Here is a 19,673-nt window from a genome sequence, read left to right on the forward strand (position 1 = left end):
TGAGACTTCAAGATCTCATCAAATACAAATTTTAAAAAGCATCACCATTAAAGCATAGGATGCCCAACGAAAATGGGATAAATGTAATTTAAAACAACTAACACCAGGATATTTTACTTGTGATTAGACACATCTACTTTCTCTGGCCTCTTTTGACCGTGACATGTGCATGTCAGATTTCTATCCTAATCTTATCCTAATGTACACTGCGGTGTACAAGTTCTCAACCTAGACAAGGAATAATTCTAAAATTTTCAAATGAACATCACTCATTATGTACAATGTTATTGTGTTAAACAAGCTATCTGGATAATTAAAACGATTTTTGTTTTGTTTTGCATTAGCCACAAAAGAGTGGACTTGTTTCGAACACCCACGCATTTATTTAGTATATGAAAGTCAAGTTCAGCAAAAATCAAACATTGCTAGAGCTGAGGAAAGTAAAGGTCTTATCTATTTGAATGTATTGAAAGAAAAGCGAAAACAAACCCAGAAGTCTAGGATGAAGAAATGCATCTGATGCAATCACTACATTCTTCTCATCCTTCCAACGTGAAATGTTAAGTACCAGCAAAAAATACTGAAGCCCAGAGACACCACCTGACAAAACGTCTCAAAGACCACGAGGCGTGAGGATATGTAAAGCTGAAGAAATGATGAGATGGCTAACAGAAGAAATGGTGGGGGGAGGAAGGGTTAAAATTCAACCATATGATAGACGGCAACAGTAAGAGTTGAATTCTAAAGGCTTAACTAACAAGTTCATTATTTAATTCCAAACTCTCGTTTTTAACAACGAACGAGGAATTTGACACAAACGCAGTGTTGCTGTTAAAAGTCAACGTATCTAGGTCCCTCGTGTTCAGAGCAAAGAATAGAAGAAAACAAAGCAAAAAAAGCCAACAGACGCACGTGAGAAAAAGAGGTCCCTCTAAACCTTTTGTAAACAAGTTTCTACAAGAGCACGCGGAGCGCTTCCTTCGGCCTCCCTGACACCTTGGTTTGGATGTGCACTATTCACATGTGCACACGTGGATACCAGCGCAAAGCCAGGTGGTGGAGACTACCAGGCTCTCTATGTAAGCTTTTCTCATTTCTCAACTACGGTTATACTCTCGGTGGTTTGGGTTTTTCTTTTTTTTTTCCTGTAAGGGAAAAATCTCTCCAATGAGAAGTTTTAAACCTGTTTTTAAAAAAAACTGCAGGGAATTTCTTCACATTTTATAAGTAAAAATACCAGAAATGAAAGAGCTGACAGAAATTCAAGCAGATCCAAATTCAACCATCCATTTTTCATACTTCTCCAAGTCTGCAGCAGAGACAGACTTAGCAATTTTCTTAAGAGCCAATTCAAAGTCTCCTTTGGTAACAGGCATCTGAAGTTCCTCTTTAGAAAGTGCACGGATCTCTTCTGGACCTAAGCCATTGATTCGCCGTCTCATTGCCATTAAAGAGGCATCCCTAAAAACATACAAAATCAGTGAATACATACTGATGTAAATGTTTTAAACACTTTCAACTGTAAGAAAGTTAACACAAAACATTCAAAAGATCATTTTCTATGTTTTTACGATGCTGCTCAGAATTTCCCATTTTAGAGCTATCTGAGGGTGCAAGAAAGGTTAAAACAGGATGTAAATGACTTAAACACAAAATGTACTATTAATGAATCCAAAAAGTCTAGGTTAGGCTCAGCTAGTACCAAATTTCCTTTTCCTCACTTGCTCTTCAAAGACAGCCAAGAAAGTTAGGAAACAGAAGTGAATTGTGAACTACTGAATTGCATACTTGAAAATGAACACATGGCTAAGGTTAACATAATTCAAATCTTATACCAGTTTGTCTATAACCTAATTAGAGGAGGTAAAGCCAGGAAACTCCTTCTTTGGAACATGAATGTATCTACATATAGTGGATGTGGAATTCTCCACATGGAGCATTGCTGGGCTACTAAAGGGATAAAATCTAGCTCTTCCAGATCTTATTTTCAGCTCCACTCTGATCAACTGTAAATTATTATCAAGGTTTCGAAGAGGCAGATAATGCTCACGAAAAAGCTAATAGGAAGCCAACCCAACCAAAACTTCAAATTTTTATATATTTTATTATAGTGATACTAGAAACTACTGTGAGATTATGTGCCGCTAAACTTAGATGCACGTGAAAAATACTAGTATCTAGAGTGAGAAACAACAGATGTTATAGTTTTAAAGAAAGGCTACTGATGTCAATTTCAGTACAGTTAAGAAGGTGACAACTAAAAGAAAATCCTCTTGGGGCGCCTGGGTGGCTCAGTGGATTGAGTGTCTGGCTTCGGCTCCCGTCATGATCTCACGGTCCGTGGGTTCGTGCCCCACATCGGGCTTGCTTGCTGTCAGCCTGTCGGCACGGACCCCCTTTCTGATCCTCTGTCTCCAGCTCTGCTCCTCCCCCACTTGCACTCTCCCCTCCCCCCCCCAAATAAAGAAAAGAAAATCCTCTTCTTTGAGTGATGTAAATTGTCTATAAATTATTGTGTCACTAAATTGAAAGGGAAATATGTAATATATACTTATATAACATGATATAAGTATATATTTCCCAGCTTAAAAGGATTGGGTGATGTGAATTATCTACAAATTATGATGTCACTAAATTATGATGTTACTAAATATGTAAGTATATATTATATATTTCCCAGCTTAAATTGATCAACTTTGCTTGCTCTTCTGCATGTGGTAAAATACTACTAACCAAAACGAAATATTATTTTATGTTGATGCAGCTAGGCTCCAATTTAGGGCTAAACTGACCTTAGCTTGTCAAAATCATTATTACCAAGTAAAATTTCTTAAAAACCAAAGACAGAAAAGGTGACCATATTGTTATGTATTTATTCATCTAACAATGACCAATGAAGCTATGTAAAAAAAAAAAAAAAAAAAAGAAGACAAATGAGAAACCATTTCAAGGAAATGGACTGCTGCTTTCACGTCAAAGGTTTTAATAACTATACTGCCTTTAAGACCAGTCCTCATGTCAAATCTATACCTGATATCTAAAAGTCACAGACTATTAAAAAAAAAATACCTGCAAACATTAGTTATATCAGCACCAGAATAGCCCTCAATCTTTTCTGCTATATCTTCCAGCTGAATGTCAGGATCCAGTTCAACCTCACGAAGATTGATCTTCAGAAGCTCAGTTCTTCCTTTTGCTGTTAAAAGATTTTTTTGTTGTTACTGTTAGATGTTTCACTTCACAAATCATTTTGATGAGAAATCGCATACCAACATTTAGGAAAAGAAAGAGACTAATGCAAAAAGGAGTCAATAACTTGAGTTCACCTAGTATCACCAACTCATTGCATGACTCAGAATTATTTAACTTCCTATGTGCCTGGGCTCAATAACTAAAAATTGAAACAAAACTGAGAGTTTTAAACACAGATTGTGAAATATAGGAAATATAATGACTTCAGAGTAAATATTCTTAAGATATAAACATATATATTCAAAAAGTTGTGAAGAAGATTGTGAAATACAGATTTGAAAACAAAGGGTTTGTGATCCCTCATGAAAAATAAAATCCTTATTAAAAATAAAATCATTAATATTCAACATTAATATGCAAGTACCAGACATTCTTTTAGTAAAACAACATTTGGCCTAGTTTTATAAAACTATAGACTACGTGGACTAACTCCTGTGAATCACTTTGCTCACCTTTTAGCGTGATATAGAAAAGATTTCCTATGATAGAGGAAATCGGCAATTGTCGCAAAAAACATATTAACGTATTTTTACTTGGAGAGCTAGCCCACAGACATCTAATGTTCCAGTACGATGAGAATGTGTATTGCGTAAGCTCTAATGAAGTACAGAATTATTTAAATAACCAATCATGCTTGCTTTTTTTACCATCAGTTTTAGTGGCAAATTCGCTATTTAATACAGCACACTAAGAGAACGCAAACTTAGGTTGGATCTGGCTTTCTACTATTTCCTGATATATCAAATTAAATTTAATTTTCTCCAACTTCTCTTTTGAAAAGTTTAGATTTATTTTAAATCTACAGTTTAAAAAAAAAAATCAATGAACACCCATTTATCTTCCATCTAGACTCATCAATTGTCAACATTTTGCCATTATCACTCCCTTCTCCTCCTCCCCACTGCTTCCTGAATTGGGAGCTAGCTGTAGACAATCACACTTCATCTTAAATTCTTCAGCATGTACATCCTAAGAACAAAGGTATCCATTCAACTATCACACTTGCCAGGAAATTTAACATTGGTACATTAGAATCATCTAATAGACAATCCAGATTAAAATGTCCCCATTTTCCCCAGGACTTTATAACTTTCTTAAAAACCATCACACATTGTATTTAGTTATCTCTTCAGTCTTCTCGCTTATCTCTTTAGTCTTCTTTAATCTAAAGCAGTTCCCCGATGTTTGTTTTGTATTTCATGACATTGACAATTCCTCCAAATGATCATACAGCATATAAAAATGCTTTTGCATTCCAGTAAAGGCCACAACAATTTTGTTTGTGGATCTGAACAGTCAGATACTGAAATGTTTATGGCAATGGAAAGAAACAAGAACAACTAAGACAGTCTGGAAAAACAGTAAGATGGGAGGAACTGCTCTATCAGAATGTAAGACTTATTACAAAGCATTAGGACTCAGGTAAATAGATCAATGATACAGAATAGGAAGCCTAGAAGTAGATCAAAGCATACACTATGGATACCTGATTTATGACACAGGTGGTTCCAGCAGTGGGAGAAAGGATCCCAGAACTGCTATTTACTGGGGGGGGGGGCGGGGAGGGGGATGAAACTGGGTCCTACCTCGTACCATACATAAAAATCAGTGCCAGATATATTACTACCCTAAATGTAAAATGCAAAAATTATGAGCATCTTAAAAGATAAAACAGGAAATATCTTAATGACTTCAGAGTGAATATTCTTAAGACATATATATATATTCAGAAAGTTGACCATAAAGGAAAAAGATTGATAAACTGACCACATTAAAATTAAGAACTCTAATTCATCAAAAGACTCTCTAAATAGAGTGAAAACACACAAGCTACAGAGTTTGAGAAGATATTTACAATGTATATAAGTAACAAAGTTCTTATATCCAGAATATTTAAAGAACTCCTACAAAAACTAAAAAAAGATCAGACCACCTAATTAAGAAAAATGGGCAAAAGACTTGAACAGATATATAACAACAAAATCCAAGTGGCTAATAAATAAAGGAAAATATATTCAAATTACAGTAAAACCTTGGAACGTAAGTGACTTGTTCTGCGAGCATTCCGCAAGACGAGCAAACATTTCGAATAAATTTTGACTTGATAAACGAGCGACGTCTTGCAAAACGAGCAGTACGTGACACCAAATGTCACAGGATCACAACTGAGCCAATGGTTCTGGAAATTCGCTTTGACAGACAAGTGCTTTGGATTACAAGCAGGTTTCCAGAACGAATTATGCCCATAAACCAAGGCTTTACTGTATTTAATAATGAAGAGAATAAAAATTAAACCACAGTGAGATAGCACTGCACACCAAGAGGCTGGTATAAACGAAAAAGGCTGAGGTTTTGGAAAACACTAGGTTTTGGAAAAATGGGAAGCAACAGGAACTCTCACACCTTGCGGGTAGAAGTCTAAAGTGCAACAACCACTTGGGAAGACAGACAGGATTTATCGACTATTGTTCAGCTACGCAGCCTGACCCGCAATTCGCTGCAAGGATGGAATGCGGCATCTTAACCTAAGGAAGCTTAGACGTTTTCACCATGATACAAGTATAAAAATATTCACAGCAGCACTGTTCGTAACTGCCTAAAACTGGAAAGAACCAAAATGTCCACCAAATAATGTGATGGATAATCGTGGTACAATCACACAATGGCTATCACAGGCCGAATTGTGTCCCTCCTACTGAAGTCTTATGTTGAAGCCCTGACCTTCAATACTTCAGAATGTGACTGTATTTGGAGATAGCGCCTTTAAAGAGGTAATTAAAGTAAAAACGAGGTCATAGGGGTGGGCCCTAATCCAGTCTGACCGGTATCTTTATAAGAAGAGGAAATTAGGACACGACACACACACACGCACGTGCACACACGGAGGAAGACCACCTGAAGACACTGGAAGAAAATGGCCACCTACAGGCCAAGGAAAGAGGCTCCAGAATGAAAGGACACCTTGCTTGACCTTGGCCTTGTAGCCTGAGAAAATAAATTTCTGTTTAAGCCACCCAGTCCGTGGTACTTTGTTGTGGCATACCTTGCTGACTGATACAATGGAATGCTATAAGCAACAAAAATGAACAGCATCTAGAAATCGTAATATGGATGAATCTTAAAAATGTACTGGAGCCAAAGAAGCAAACTACAGAGGAACACAATCAGTGTGATTCCATTTAAGTTTTAAAAAAAAAAAAAAAAAGGTTAAACTTTGGGGATATATTATTAGGCGAGAAAATTATAAGGGAAACAAAGTATTTCCATAAAAGGAATAACAGTGATTACCAGTAGGGGGCAAGAAGGGAGCTGTGCTAGGGAAAGAACATACTGGGAGCTTCTGAAGTCTGATAACGTTCCATTTCTTGAGCTACAGAGGTAGTTATCTGCCTGTTTGCCAATTATTGGATAGATTGAACTAAATTTTAATACGCTTCCATTGTGAGTTCTATTTCTCACTCACACAAAGTAAGACAAGAGCAAAGCAACGCAAAGGGCAGCCACAGTGGAAAGAGAAGCAAGCACGCATTATCTGGGATCGCCAGAAAAAAAGAGTGTGACTAGGCAATCTTTACCTCCAGAATTCCTTAATTTGGAAGTAAGGAGGCTCCTTATCTTTGTCCATCCCTAGCCAGCAGGCCCATCACTTGAGGTATGGGGCCAAAGAAGTCCTGTACTCAGGTGGCCAGCCCGAGGGGGGTGGGGAAAAAGAGGGAGGGGCAGGAAGCTCCCAGGTCTGCTGCTACACAAAGTGGGGGTGCTCCCGATGCCTCCAAACTTAACGTAAGCGTGACTTCATAGTGCTCCACACACAGCGTGTTAGTGTGAATGTTAGTGAACAAAGATCACTTTGCTCTTTTAGTCCTGATGCTAGAATTCATTGTATTTGGAAATCAGAATGTTTAACTGCAGCCTGCCCTAAGAACTCAAATGCCAAGTTTAATATACTATATTATCCCATAGAAAGAAAGTTCCCGACAGTCACCTTAAATGAACTCTGGAGTATAAGCCAGTACTGAAGCCCTAGTTGGAAGCATCCTTTTCCCTCGTAACTGTAATTTGGGGAAAGTGACTTCTAATTCTGCTTGTATCAGTGGTTTGTTAGACGGTTCCAAGTAGGATTTATCAGCTCTATAAAACTGTATGAATGATATTTAATAACCTTGTGAAAGGATTTAACAAGTAATTAATAGGTTAATAGTCAAGAACCACCAATACTACATAACCAAGTTAATATACATTCTAAATTTAAATAAACATTGTTAAAAGGATCATACACTTCTTGTAATAACAACTTCCCTGAGCACACTTGGAGGCCCAGTGCAGAAGAACACGAGTGCACACTCTGGGGCCAGACCGCCTGGGTTCACTGCCCTGCTCTGCCTCACTGGGTAGGATACTTAACCTCTCGGTGCCTCAGTTTCCTCACATGTCAAATAAAGATAAGAACAGAATCTACCACATAAGACTGTTGTGAGGGGGAAATGGGTTAATAGATGTAAAGCCTGGCCCACAGTCAGCACTCAGAAAATTGTTCATTGCCCCCGCACCCACCCACCACCACCATCAGTCAATCAACAAACAAGATTAGGGGGAGACAGAGAAAAGCCAGATCCCTTCTATTAAGGAACATCTGGGAGACAGATAACCCAGGGAAGTGAAGTCTACACAAGGGAGACAGGCCAGGCCAAAAGAAGCCTTCACAGAATGAGATGCTTTAATGCCAACTTTGAAAAACCAATAATTTTTTTTTAAGTTTTATTTAAGTAATCTCTACAGCCAATGTGGGGCTCGAACGTACAACCCTGAGATCAAGAGTCGTATGCTCTACTGACTGAGCCAGCCAGGTGCCCCAATAAAATTTAAATAGAGTGGAAAAGGGAGAAAATCTGGAAATGGGAGTACCATAAATAATGACATGGAAGTAGAAAGAAGCACATATATATACCAGAGGCAGGGAGGGAGGATGGTAAGTAGAAAAGGACAAAAGAGGACTGAGAAACACAAATAGACAGATATAAATAAGATAATAAATAAATAATAAATAAATAAATAAGATATAAATAAGATAATAAATAAATAAATAAATAAATAAATAAATAAAAATAAATAGAAATAAGACAGATATAAATAAGACAGATAAGAACTTATGGTAAACACACACACACAGACACACACACACACACACACACGCACAACCAAACAAAGAACTCTGACCCTGATGTGATGGAAAATTAGACTCAGCTCTAAGAGACTCTATGATGCTTTAATGATTTAGGGAGGTTATTCTAAAGCAAAATATAATTAAATGAAAGGGGCTGAAAAAGGGAGTTCATTAAGCTGATCAGGCGGTTGCTGCCATAATTTAGATGCATAAAGTGAAGGAAGAGACTTATGTAAGGCCAAGCTCCACCCGGGCCTGCTGTTTTGCCTTTTGGTAACTATGGCAGGTCGTACTTACCAGGATGGCTGCGAGAGTCTCTCTCATCCCACACACGCTTCTGCGGTGCGGTCTTGACGCTCTCCCACCCAGAGGTAGTCTAATTCCCACCTCTTGAAAATGGGTGGGCTTGTAAATGCTTCAACCCAGGGTACAGGAGAAGTGACACTATATGACCTGTAAGGCTAGGTTATAAAAAGCAACGCCCCTAGCGGAACGTCTGGAGCCACGGCCACCACGTATGAAATCGGACTGTCTTGAAGCCACCGCGCCCGAAGCAGCCTGGGCCAAAGGAATGACCAGAGACAACATGAAAGTGCTCCAGCAAGACAGCTCCAGCAGGGGCCTCCGGGTGGCTTTGGTTTTATCTACTCTCATGGTTTTACTTTTCGCCTTTTCCAACTAAAAATTTACTTTCATAGGTTGCTTGTGTTCATAAAATGTCCTCCAACTTCTTTTTACTTTCATATAATCTCTTCTTGCCGTTAATTTTACCCTAGATTGCTATATCATTCTTTCAGATCTTTCCACATGTTGCTGTTTTGTCTATTCCAGACCCTTCTCTCCTACCAGATGCTTCAGCCACAAGAGCTATCTATCTATTCATTTTCAAGCAACCACACCTTTGTTTCTGTTTTTCTCTTTTTTTTTTTTTTTTTTTCTATTTTTCTCTTTGGAAATGAGTGAAAATGCAACTTCCTCCATGAAGTCTCCCCAAAGCACCTCAGTCCGAATTTATCAGTCCTCATTCTCCACTCCGAAGTACCATGGACCAGAGTGGGGGATGGGTTAAATAGGTGACGGGGATTAAGGAGGGCACTTGTGATGAGCACCGGATGTTGTATGGAAGTGATGAAAAACTAATATGACACTCTATATTAACCAACTGGAATTTAAGCAAAAACTTTAAAAAGAAAAGGAAAAGGACCACGGAGAACAATGGCACCGCATGTTACACTGTTTTCCCTGCAGTTAGGTTAAGCGTATGCCTACTTTCCAACTACAAAGTGAGTTCTCCAAGGATGAGGCCTGTCCATTACTTATCTTTATATTCCCACAGAACCCAATAAATGTCTTTCTAATAGCAAAGAGCTACATCAACACCTACTGAATTAATACGGATGAAAGAAAAAGAGTGGAGTTCTAATTACGATGATCTGTTTGGATGCACTTTAGGAGAAAGCGATTTCTCAAGTTCTGTGGTCACAGGTACAGACCTTCAGACTAGTAATGAGCAGACAGAAGCACTCAAAAGTGATTACCTACAATGGATACAACGTTTTCATAAGGGAAAACAAGTTTAGAAGAAAACCCTTCAGTCAGCCAAATCTATTTTCTTCGCCAATATTTCAAGGAGAGCTAAGTTCCTACCTTTGTATCATAAAGTATGTGTTTCTCCCCAACACCTAAGTTCTCCTTAGCAGTTCATAAAATTGCTACCATCAACTATTTTTCTAGTTACATTTTTTTCTCCCTATCATGGTAAATTAAAGTTCAAAGTACAAAAGTTTAAATGGTGTCAGTTCAAGTAGTAAAACTTTTATTTTCCCCCATTAGCATTAATTTCTTATTTACAATCATTGTATACAGTAGTAAAGTTGAAACTCATTTCATACAAATATACTAGATAGCATAGAGAGATTTGTTTTAGAAAACAAGGAAGAGTAAAAAGAGGAACAAAGAGAAAGTAAAGAAACAGTAAATCAGAAACTGTAACAAACCACTCAAATTTCAAAATTTCATGCGGCTAATATGAGAGCAAGCCAGGCACTAAGGAGCTGATTCTGGGAGGTGTAATATTCCAGAACAGCTTCCAGGTTCTAAATTGAACCACTTCCATTAGTGCTTTAAATAAGTTTATTATTATTGTAAATTCAACTAGTAATTTAAGCATGTTTTAAGAAGAAGAACATTTTTCTTTTTAAGTTAACAAGATTATTAGAATTAATGGTATATACATAGTAGCAGGCAGGAAAGACAACGCGAGATGGAATCTGTGAGCCAATTAATTACACTATAGAGCTTGGAGATCGAGTCACAAAAGTGAGTAAGGAAGATGTTATAAAAATTAAGTTCCAAAAGTCATAGGTGAGGCTTCCACTTCTGATCATCAGGAAAAAACTGGTACCAGACTTGTCTTTTTATGGTAAACAAATATAAAACAAAAGAGAAGAGGCAACTTTTTTCATGCATTAGCCAAGAAACAGCAAGTAACTGTAAATTGGCTTTTTCTTAAGTTCTGCCAAAAATTTGAGTGCCTGCTGGAATAAAATTCAGTACGCTTCAAAGAAAAACAACATGATCCAGACTCTCCACAGTGTAAAATATACAATAAAAATTACTGAACATGTGAAGAAACAGAAAAGGTGACCCACAGTCAAGAAAATTAAAAAGCAGCCAATAGAAACTGTGTTCCGCATATAAGAATTAGCTGACAAAAACTCTAAAGTAGCATATCAGTGATCTATTTCCTTATTTTTACAATATTTTTTAATGTTTATTTTTTGAGAGAGAGAGAGACACACAGAGTACGAGCGGAGGAGGGGCAGAGAGAGAGGGAGACACAGAATCGGAAGCAGGCTCCGGGCTCCGAGCTGCCAGCACAGAGCCCGACGCGGGGCTTGAACTCATGACCTGAGAGATCATGACCTGAGCCAGAGTTGGAAGCTCAACCGACTGAGCCACTAGGTGTCCCCCAATTATCTATTTCTGAATAAAAAAGTTACACTAAAGCACGGTGGCCTAAAATAACAATTTATTACCTTCATAGGTTCTGTGCATCAGGAATTTGGGAGAAGCTTAGCTAGAAAGCTCTAGCTTAGGGCCTATGATGGCTAATTTTATGTGAACTTGGCTGGGCCACTGTGTCAGATATTTTGGCAAACATTATTCTAGATGTTCCTGTAAAGATGTTTTTGTATGATGTTAGTATTTAAATCAGTGGATTCAGTCAGCAGACTGCCCTCCATAATGCAGATGGGCCACATCTAATCAGTTGAAGGCCTGAACAGAACAAAAGCCAGACCTGCCCAGAGCAAGAGGGAATTGTGCCCAGAAAGGGCCTTCAGACTTTAATTGTGACATCAACTCTACCCTGAGTCTCCAGCCTGCCAGCCTACCCTGAAGATTTTAAACTTGACAGTCTCTGTAATTCCATGAGCTAGTTCATTAAAATAAATCTGTCTCTTTATACACATTTTCTATTGGTTCTGTTTCTCTAGAGACCCTGACTAATACAGGGCCTCTCATGAAATTTCAGTCAAGGTACAGGCCAGGCCTACAGTCATCCAAAGGCAGCTAACTCACATAACAGAAAAGCTGGTGTTGGCTCTTGGTGGGACATGTTAGTTCCTTCTCACAGGTTCTTTGAATTCATGAATTCATGGTGTGGCAGCTGGCCTCCCCAAAAGCATATAATCTGAAAGAGGAAGAGCCAGGCAGAAACTATCCTTTTTATGATCTGGCCTTGGAAGTCATATATAGATAGCATCATTCTGCCATATTCTATTCCTTAGAAACAAATCACTAAATCCAATCCATTTTCAAAGGGAGGGAAGGAAGTTCCACCTTTTGAAAGGAAAATCTCAAAGAATTAAAGGAAAAGATGGACAAAATGGATGAAGAGATGAGGAATCCCAGCAAAATAATGGAGACTATAAACAATAACCAAATGGAAATGCTAGATTTACAAAATATATCTGAAATGAAAAATTCACTGGACAAGATTGAAAGCAGATTAGGCAATGGCAGAAGAAAGTGTCAATGATCATGAATATAAATGAACAGAAATTATCCATCTGAATAAGACTGAAAAAAAATGTAAGAGAGTCCCAGTGACCTATGAAACAATATCAAAGTCCAACATACATATAGGATAAATAAAAGGAAAACTCCACAGAGGTACATCATAGTAAAACTGCTGAAAACAAAAAGATAAACACAATCTCTTAAAAACAACCGGAGGACAACCACTTAAGAAAATCCAACCCGTTCGCTATAGTTAAACATATAGTACCACATGACCCAGTTATTTCACTGGTAGGTATTTATCCAAAAGAAATGAAAACGTGTCCACACAAAGAATTGAACATGAATGTTGACAGCAGCTTTATTTACAACAGTCTCAAAACAGAAACCACGCAATGTCCATCAATAAGAGAATGGATAAATAATCTGTAATATGGCCATAAAAGGAAATACTACTCACCAGTAAAAAAATAACAATGATAAATCCCAAAACAATTATGCTGAAGAAGACAGTCCAAAATAATTCATACTGTATGATCCTACTTATGAAATTCAAAATTAGAATGGCAAAGATCAGATCAGTGGTTGCCTGAGGTAGAAGGTGTTGGGAAGAAAGAAGAACAGACCAAGGGGCACAAGAAATCCTATCATAATGAAAGATACGTTCTGGACCCTGATTGGGGTATGGTTTCATGCTGTATACAACTGTCAACATCATCACATTGTAAGTGGATAAAGTTTATTACATATAAATCATTCTTTGATAAAGCTGATTTTGAAAAACAATAGCCAGGCGGGAAAAACACATTATATATACAATGAGATGAATGAAAGCTAACCTCACAGCAAAAAGCAGTGGAGGCCAGAAGATGACAAAATGATATCCTCATAAGTAATGAAAGAAAAAACAAAACAAAAAAACTTCCCAACCCAGAATTATTTATCGATCAAGAATATCCTTCAGAAATAAGGGTGAAATAAAGACATTTCAGATAACAAAAACTGAACTTGATGCTGGCAGACCTTAAACCAGAAGAAATGTTACAGAAAGTTTTCCAGACAAATGGGAGATAGACCCAGATGAAAATCTGGACCTTAAAAAAGAAAAGCAGAGCAGCGGGGGTGTTAAATATGTAGGTAAATGAAAAACACTACTTTTTTGTGCTCCTCTTAAGTTTAAACTGACAATTTAAATCTCATTATATTGTGGGATCTACAATGAATGTAGGTGTAAAATACATGACAAAAGAGCACAAAGGCAAAGGGAGGCAAACAGTTATTATATTTTACATGAAGTGGTACAGTATTAGCTTTAAATTGACTGTGAGAAGTTACAGGTACATATTATAATCCCTAGGTTAACTGCTAAAAAAATAGGTACAGGTAAAAAAATCCAATAAAGGAATTAAAGTGTATAAAAAATCAATTATCAAAAGAAATTAGGAGAAGAGGTACAGAGAAACAAACAAAATGGCACACTTAAACATAACCATATCAATAATTACATTATACTTAAATGGACTAAATACTCCAATTAAAAAACAGAGACAAACTAGATAAATAGCAAGACCCAACGATATGCTGTCTACAAGAACTACACTGTAAAAATAAGGACAGGGTGAAAATTAAAGAAGAAAGCAGATATACAAACAGTAAGCAGAAGAAAGATGGTGAGGCTGTATTAATATCAAAGTAAACATCAAGCTGGGGTGTCTGGGGGGCTCAGTTGGTTAAGCATCCAACTTGATTCAGGTCATAATCTCACAGTTTGTGAGTTCAAGCCCTGCATCGGGTTCTCTGCTGTCAGCATAGAACCCACTTCAAATCCTCTGTCTCCCTCTCTCTCTCTGCCCATCCCTTGCTCACTCTCTTTCTCAAAAATAAACATTAAAAAAAAAGTTAACATCAAGCCACAGTATGTAACCAGAGACAGAGATATTTTATAACGGTAGAAAGACAAAGAAGGTATAACAACGATAACTATCTAGGTACCTAATGACAGAACTTCAAAATGCATAAAGCAAAAATTGAGAGAATTAGGGCAAACAGTTATAAACAAATTCACAACCATATTTGAAAAGCTTAACAACCCATTCTCAGTAATTGATAAAAAAAAAAAACTAGAGTAAAAACGTCAGTAAGAATCTAGAAGATTTGAACAATACTATCACACTAACTTGAGCTGACCAACAATTACAGAATATTGTAATCAACAAACACAGAACAACATTCTATTTAATCGCAACTAAAACATGTCACCAAGAAAGACTATATGTTGAATTATAAAATAAATTCAATACAATTTAAAAATTGACATTCTACAGAGTAGTTCTTGACTATAATGGAATTGAATTAAAAATCAACAAGAAGATATCTAGAGAATCCTCACATATTTGGACAGTAAACCACAAACTTCTAAATAACCCAAGAGTCAAAGAAACAAAAACAAAAGAAAAAAAAAAGGAAAATTAGAAAATATTTCTAACTGAATAAAGAAAATATGCTATAGCAAAATCTGTGGGATAAAGCCAAAGTGGTGCACAAAGAGAAATTTATAGCTGTAAATATTTATATTAAAAAAAGAAGAAAGGTTTAAAATCAATAGCATAAATTTCTAACTTTGGAAAGAGAAAATTAAACTCAAAGTACAATGGAGAAATGATAAAAATAAGAGAAAAAAATCAATGACATAGGAAACAGAAAAGTTGCAAAGCAAAATATTGAGTTTTTAAAAGATTAGTAACATTGATAAATCTCTAGAGCAAGATGATCAAGAACAATAAAGATAAAACACAAATGACCAATTTTAGGAATGAAAACTGAGCCATTACTATAGACCCTACAGACAATAAAAGAAAAATTAGGTGTATAGATTTGTATTATGTCAATTTAAGCAAAGCTGTAATTTCATTTCCTAGAATTCTCCTCACTGAATAGTTCTGATTCAGTGTGCACCACATAAGTCATTATGGGTGAAATTTATAAGGCAGAAATGAATCAACTCAGAAAATTGGTTCAGAATATGAAGTGCATTTGCAGCTCAAGCATACTGTCACTTATCTGCTGGCTCTGCCCTGCTAGGGCAGATTTCTTTCTTTAGCTTTTTTGACTCCTTAGCTAGGTGTATATTTGATACTGTTACAAACAGTACCAGCTTTTTCAATAGGACATCCCAGTCATCAAAGTTGGAAGTCTTAGAGGCAATGAGAGCCCAGCATGGGTTCCAGTATGTTCTCATGGGGTCCCAGTTCATCCCCAGAGGTTATAATTTGTCTTTCTTTCCACCACTTCATCTTGTCTTCCTGACTACTCTTGCTACTGACTTCAGGCTCCAGAACCAGACGTGAAATCAACAGCCTCACATAAACCCTTTAGTCAGCTTGCACATTTGTATTAGGTCAAATCCCAATAAATTTGGCAAATTAGAAGAAATGGACAAATTCTTTTCAAGACAAGGTATCAAAACTTAAGAAAAATCAGATAACCTAATTAGACAGCCTTATACTTATTTAAGTCAATGGAATAGAACAGAGAACTGAGAAATAGACCCACAAATACACAGAAAAATAATTTTCAACAAAGGTGCCAAACTAACTAAATGTAAAAAGAAAACTCCTTTCAACAAATGGTGCTTGGAACAACTCGATATATATTTGAAAAAAATGAAACTCAACCTCTAAGAGATACTATACACACGAAATTACTTCAAGATGGACCACAGATTTAACTATAGTTTCTAAAAGAAAAATGGGAGAAAACCTTTGCCCCTTGGAGTAAACAAAGATTTCTTAAGACACAAAAAGTGCTATCTGCAAAGGAAAAGCTTAACAAGAAGACCATCAAAATTAAAGCTTTTCCAGGGCACCTGGGTGGCTCATTCAATGAAGTGCCCAGCTCTTTGTTTTAGCTCAGGTCATGATCTCACGGTTCATGGCTTCAAGCTCCGCATTGGGCTCTGCGCTGATAGTGCAGAGACTGCTTGGGATCCTCTCTCTCCCTTTCTCTCTCTCTGCCCCTGCCCTGCTCATTCTCTCTCTCTCTCTCTCAAAATAAACAAATAGGGGTGCCTGGGTGGCTCAGTCAGTTAAGCATCTGACTCTTGGTTTCTGCTCAGGTCATGATCTCACAGTTTGTGAGTTTGAGCCCCACACTGGGCTCAGAGCTAATGGTGCAGAGCTTGGGATTCTCTCTCTCTCCCTGTCTCTGCCTCTCCCCTGAGCGTGCTCTCTCTCTCTCTCTCTCAAAATAAATAAACTTAAATAACTAATTAAAACTTTCCTTATCAATAGACACCATAAAGAAAATTGAAAGGCAAACCAAACTGGAAGAAAATGTTCATGATGTATGTATCTGATAAAGAACTACACAGCATTAATAGAACAACAAATAAACCAATTAAAAACTGAGCAAAGGACTTGAAAAGACACTGCACAAAAGATATACCAGTGACCAACAGGCCCATGAAAAGGCACTCCACATCATGAGTCATTAGAGAAACACAAATTAAAACCATAATTAGAGTATTTCAGACTTGTTAGGAGGACTAAAATTAAAATACCGACCATACCAAATGTTGGCAAGGATGTGGAAATACTGGAATTCTCGTTGGTTGATGGTGAAAGAGTAAAATGGTACAACCACTTGGGAAAAGTTTGGGTATTATAAAGTTAAACATATACATATCTACCCTAGGACCCACCTGTTCTATTCTTAGCTATAGTACCCAACAGAATCCAAAACACTCATCCACAAAAAGATTTGCACAAGAATTATTTACACCTTCATTCCTAACAGCTCTAAACTAGACATAACTCAAACGTTCAACCAAAAAAGGAATACATAAATTGTGGCATAATCATATCAGGGATATACCAATACACGTAACCATGTGGATGAATCTCAAAACATTATGGTGCCTGAAAGTAACAGACACACAAGAGTACATACATATTACGATTCCATTCATGTGAAGTTTAATAATAGGTAAAATTCATCTATGGTGACAAAAACCAGGAAAGGTAATGCCAATTAAGGGTTTGAATTAACTGGTAGGGGGCACATAGAAACTTCCTGGGTGCAGAAATATCCTACATCTTCAGTAGGGTACCGATTAAACAGGAATATTCGTTTGTCAAAACTCACCAGAATACACACTTAAGATTTAAATTTTATCTCAATTTTATGTAAATTTTATTTCAATATAAAAAGAAAAAATTCACTTATGAAAATTTCAACAGTCTTCAATAGGATGAAATTATATTTTTCGGAGCAGCATATTTTGAAGAAAATCCCAAGAGATCTTTATTTTTAATCACTTAAGATTTAATGAGGACTGTAAAAGTAAAAATTCAGGGGTGCCTGGGTGGCTCAGCTGGTTAAGCGTCCAACTCCGGCTCAGGTCCTGATCTCACAGTTAGTGAGTTTGAGCCCCACACTGGGCTCTCTATTATCAGCTCGGAGTCCACTTCAGATCCTCTGTCCCCCTCTATCTCTCCCCCTCCGCCCCCCACCCTTGCATGTGCGTGCAAACTCTCTCTCTCAAAAATTAACATTCAGAAAAAAAAAAAGTAAAAATTTAGATATCCTATCAAATTTATTAACACGAATACTGCTCTGAATGTAAGGAGCTCAACAGAGAACTACTGTGGCCTCTCTTTCCACTTAAGACCAATTGGTTTTGTGATACTACAACCTTTAAGTAGAATGCCAATGGACTAAATTCTTATGTAAATGGAAAAAGGTAACAGGAAGTAAAATAAAAAAATATATATAGTAAAAGGAAGGCATCATACCTGTTGGGAGAGGTATATATATCCTTTTTTCTAATCTCCTTCTCAAAGCTTCATCAATGTCCCATGGGAAATTAGTAGCAGCCAATACCATAACCATTTTGGAAGGATCATCATTCTCTAAAGCTCCTCCAACTCCTATAAATGGTGAGGGCAAAAGAAGGAGTTTTTCTTACAGTTCCTTATTCTTTCATTCAACTCACATCTCTAAGCATCAGCCACAGGCTTCGTCATAGGCTCAATGACGAAAATAATGCAGTCCTTCTGACCTCTGTATGGTGGCAGAACCAGACACATCAACAGATAACTACAAAACAAGGAGGTAACGATTTACATCATCTAATCCAATAAGAAAAATATTTTTTTTTCTGTAAGAAAATGAATATAGATTTAATTTGCTCTGAAAAGAAAAGGCATGGGAGATTATGCTGTTTTATTCCTTATTTTTTTAAATCATGAAGTTCCTCAAAAAAAATTTTATTTTAGTTGTCAGTCTAATTTATTTTCTCAAGAATAAAAAGGTTCACATCTACTAATGTACTAGCATGCAATCATAACATTTGTTGCAGGTTATATACTGCAACAATTTTATCCTTCAAACTTCTAAGTGACTTGTTAAAAATCAACAAAAAATTTGAGAATAAACCTAATAGTCACTACTGAAAATAGCATTTCTTTTTATACCAAACAAAATATATGCACATTGAGTTCTACTTTTTCAGAATTAAAATTTTAGAATAAGAAGCTTCAGATTACACAATGGCAACTCTGGAAAATGTTCAGTGAAAAAAAAAAAAAACCCATCAAAAACTCCACAAAGTTTATTGATAAGAGTTTCTAGTTGTAGCCTGGCATAACAAAGTAGAGAATTTATTTTTTTTTTAATTTTTTTTTAATGTTTATTTCTTTTTGAGAGAGAGAGAGACACGTGAGTGGGGAGGGGCAGAGGGAGAGGGAGACACAGAATCTGAAGCAGGCTCCTGGCTCCGAGCTGTCAGCACAAAGTTCAGTGCAGGGCTCCAACCCACGAACCATGAGATCGTGACCTGAGCTGAAGTCAGACATTTAACCGAATGAGCCACCCAGGCGCCCCACAAAGTAGTGAATTTAAAGCAACCCAGTTCAATACGGTATTTTCTTAATAAATTATTACTAAACTCCTGATTCAACCATTGCCACAAAGAATCAAGCTCTCCAGGGTGCCTGTGTGGCTTAGTTGTTAAGTATCTGACTTTGACTCAGGTTATGATCTCATAGTTTGTGAGTTCGAGCCCCATACTGGGTGAGCTCAAGACCTGCTTGGGTAGCCCCGCTTCTCTCTCTCTTCTTCTCCCTCTATCTTTCTATCTGCCCCTCCTGGGATTTTCTCTCTGCCCTTCACTTACTTGTGCCCTTTCTTTCTCTCTCTCTCTCTCTCTCTCTCTCAAAAAAAAAAAAAAAAAAAA

The 19,673-nt window shown here is 37.0% G+C and overlaps 1 protein-coding gene across 12 annotated transcripts in view; it reads right to left on the reverse strand.

Moving 5' to 3' along the window:
* KATNAL1 (katanin catalytic subunit A1 like 1) overlaps positions 1-19,673 on the reverse strand; it is a 110,004-nt gene that overhangs the window by 24,727 nt on the left and 65,604 nt on the right. For 8 of the 12 annotated variants that reach the window (XR_007461209.1, XR_007461207.1, XR_007461208.1 and 5 more), the window contains exons 9-11: positions 18,232-18,366; positions 3,070-3,196; positions 1,238-1,461 (exon numbers count right to left, since the gene is read on the reverse strand). Coding sequence is in view for 6 of the 12 variants with exons in the window: in XM_049647412.1 (XP_049503369.1) it covers positions 1,263-1,461; positions 3,070-3,196; positions 18,232-18,366 (461 nt within the window). In the remaining 6 variants the exon portion in view is untranslated. Of the gene's footprint in view, positions 1-1,208; positions 1,462-3,069; positions 3,197-18,231; positions 18,367-19,673 lie in introns of those variants that run through there. The other 4 variants (XM_049647409.1, XM_049647411.1, XM_049647413.1 and 1 more) reach the window with 1 other exon arrangement.

Source organism: Panthera uncia (assembly GCF_023721935.1).
Source record: "Panthera uncia isolate 11264 chromosome A1 unlocalized genomic scaffold, Puncia_PCG_1.0 HiC_scaffold_16, whole genome shotgun sequence".
Classification (NCBI taxonomy): Eukaryota; Metazoa; Chordata; class Mammalia; order Carnivora; family Felidae; genus Panthera; species Panthera uncia.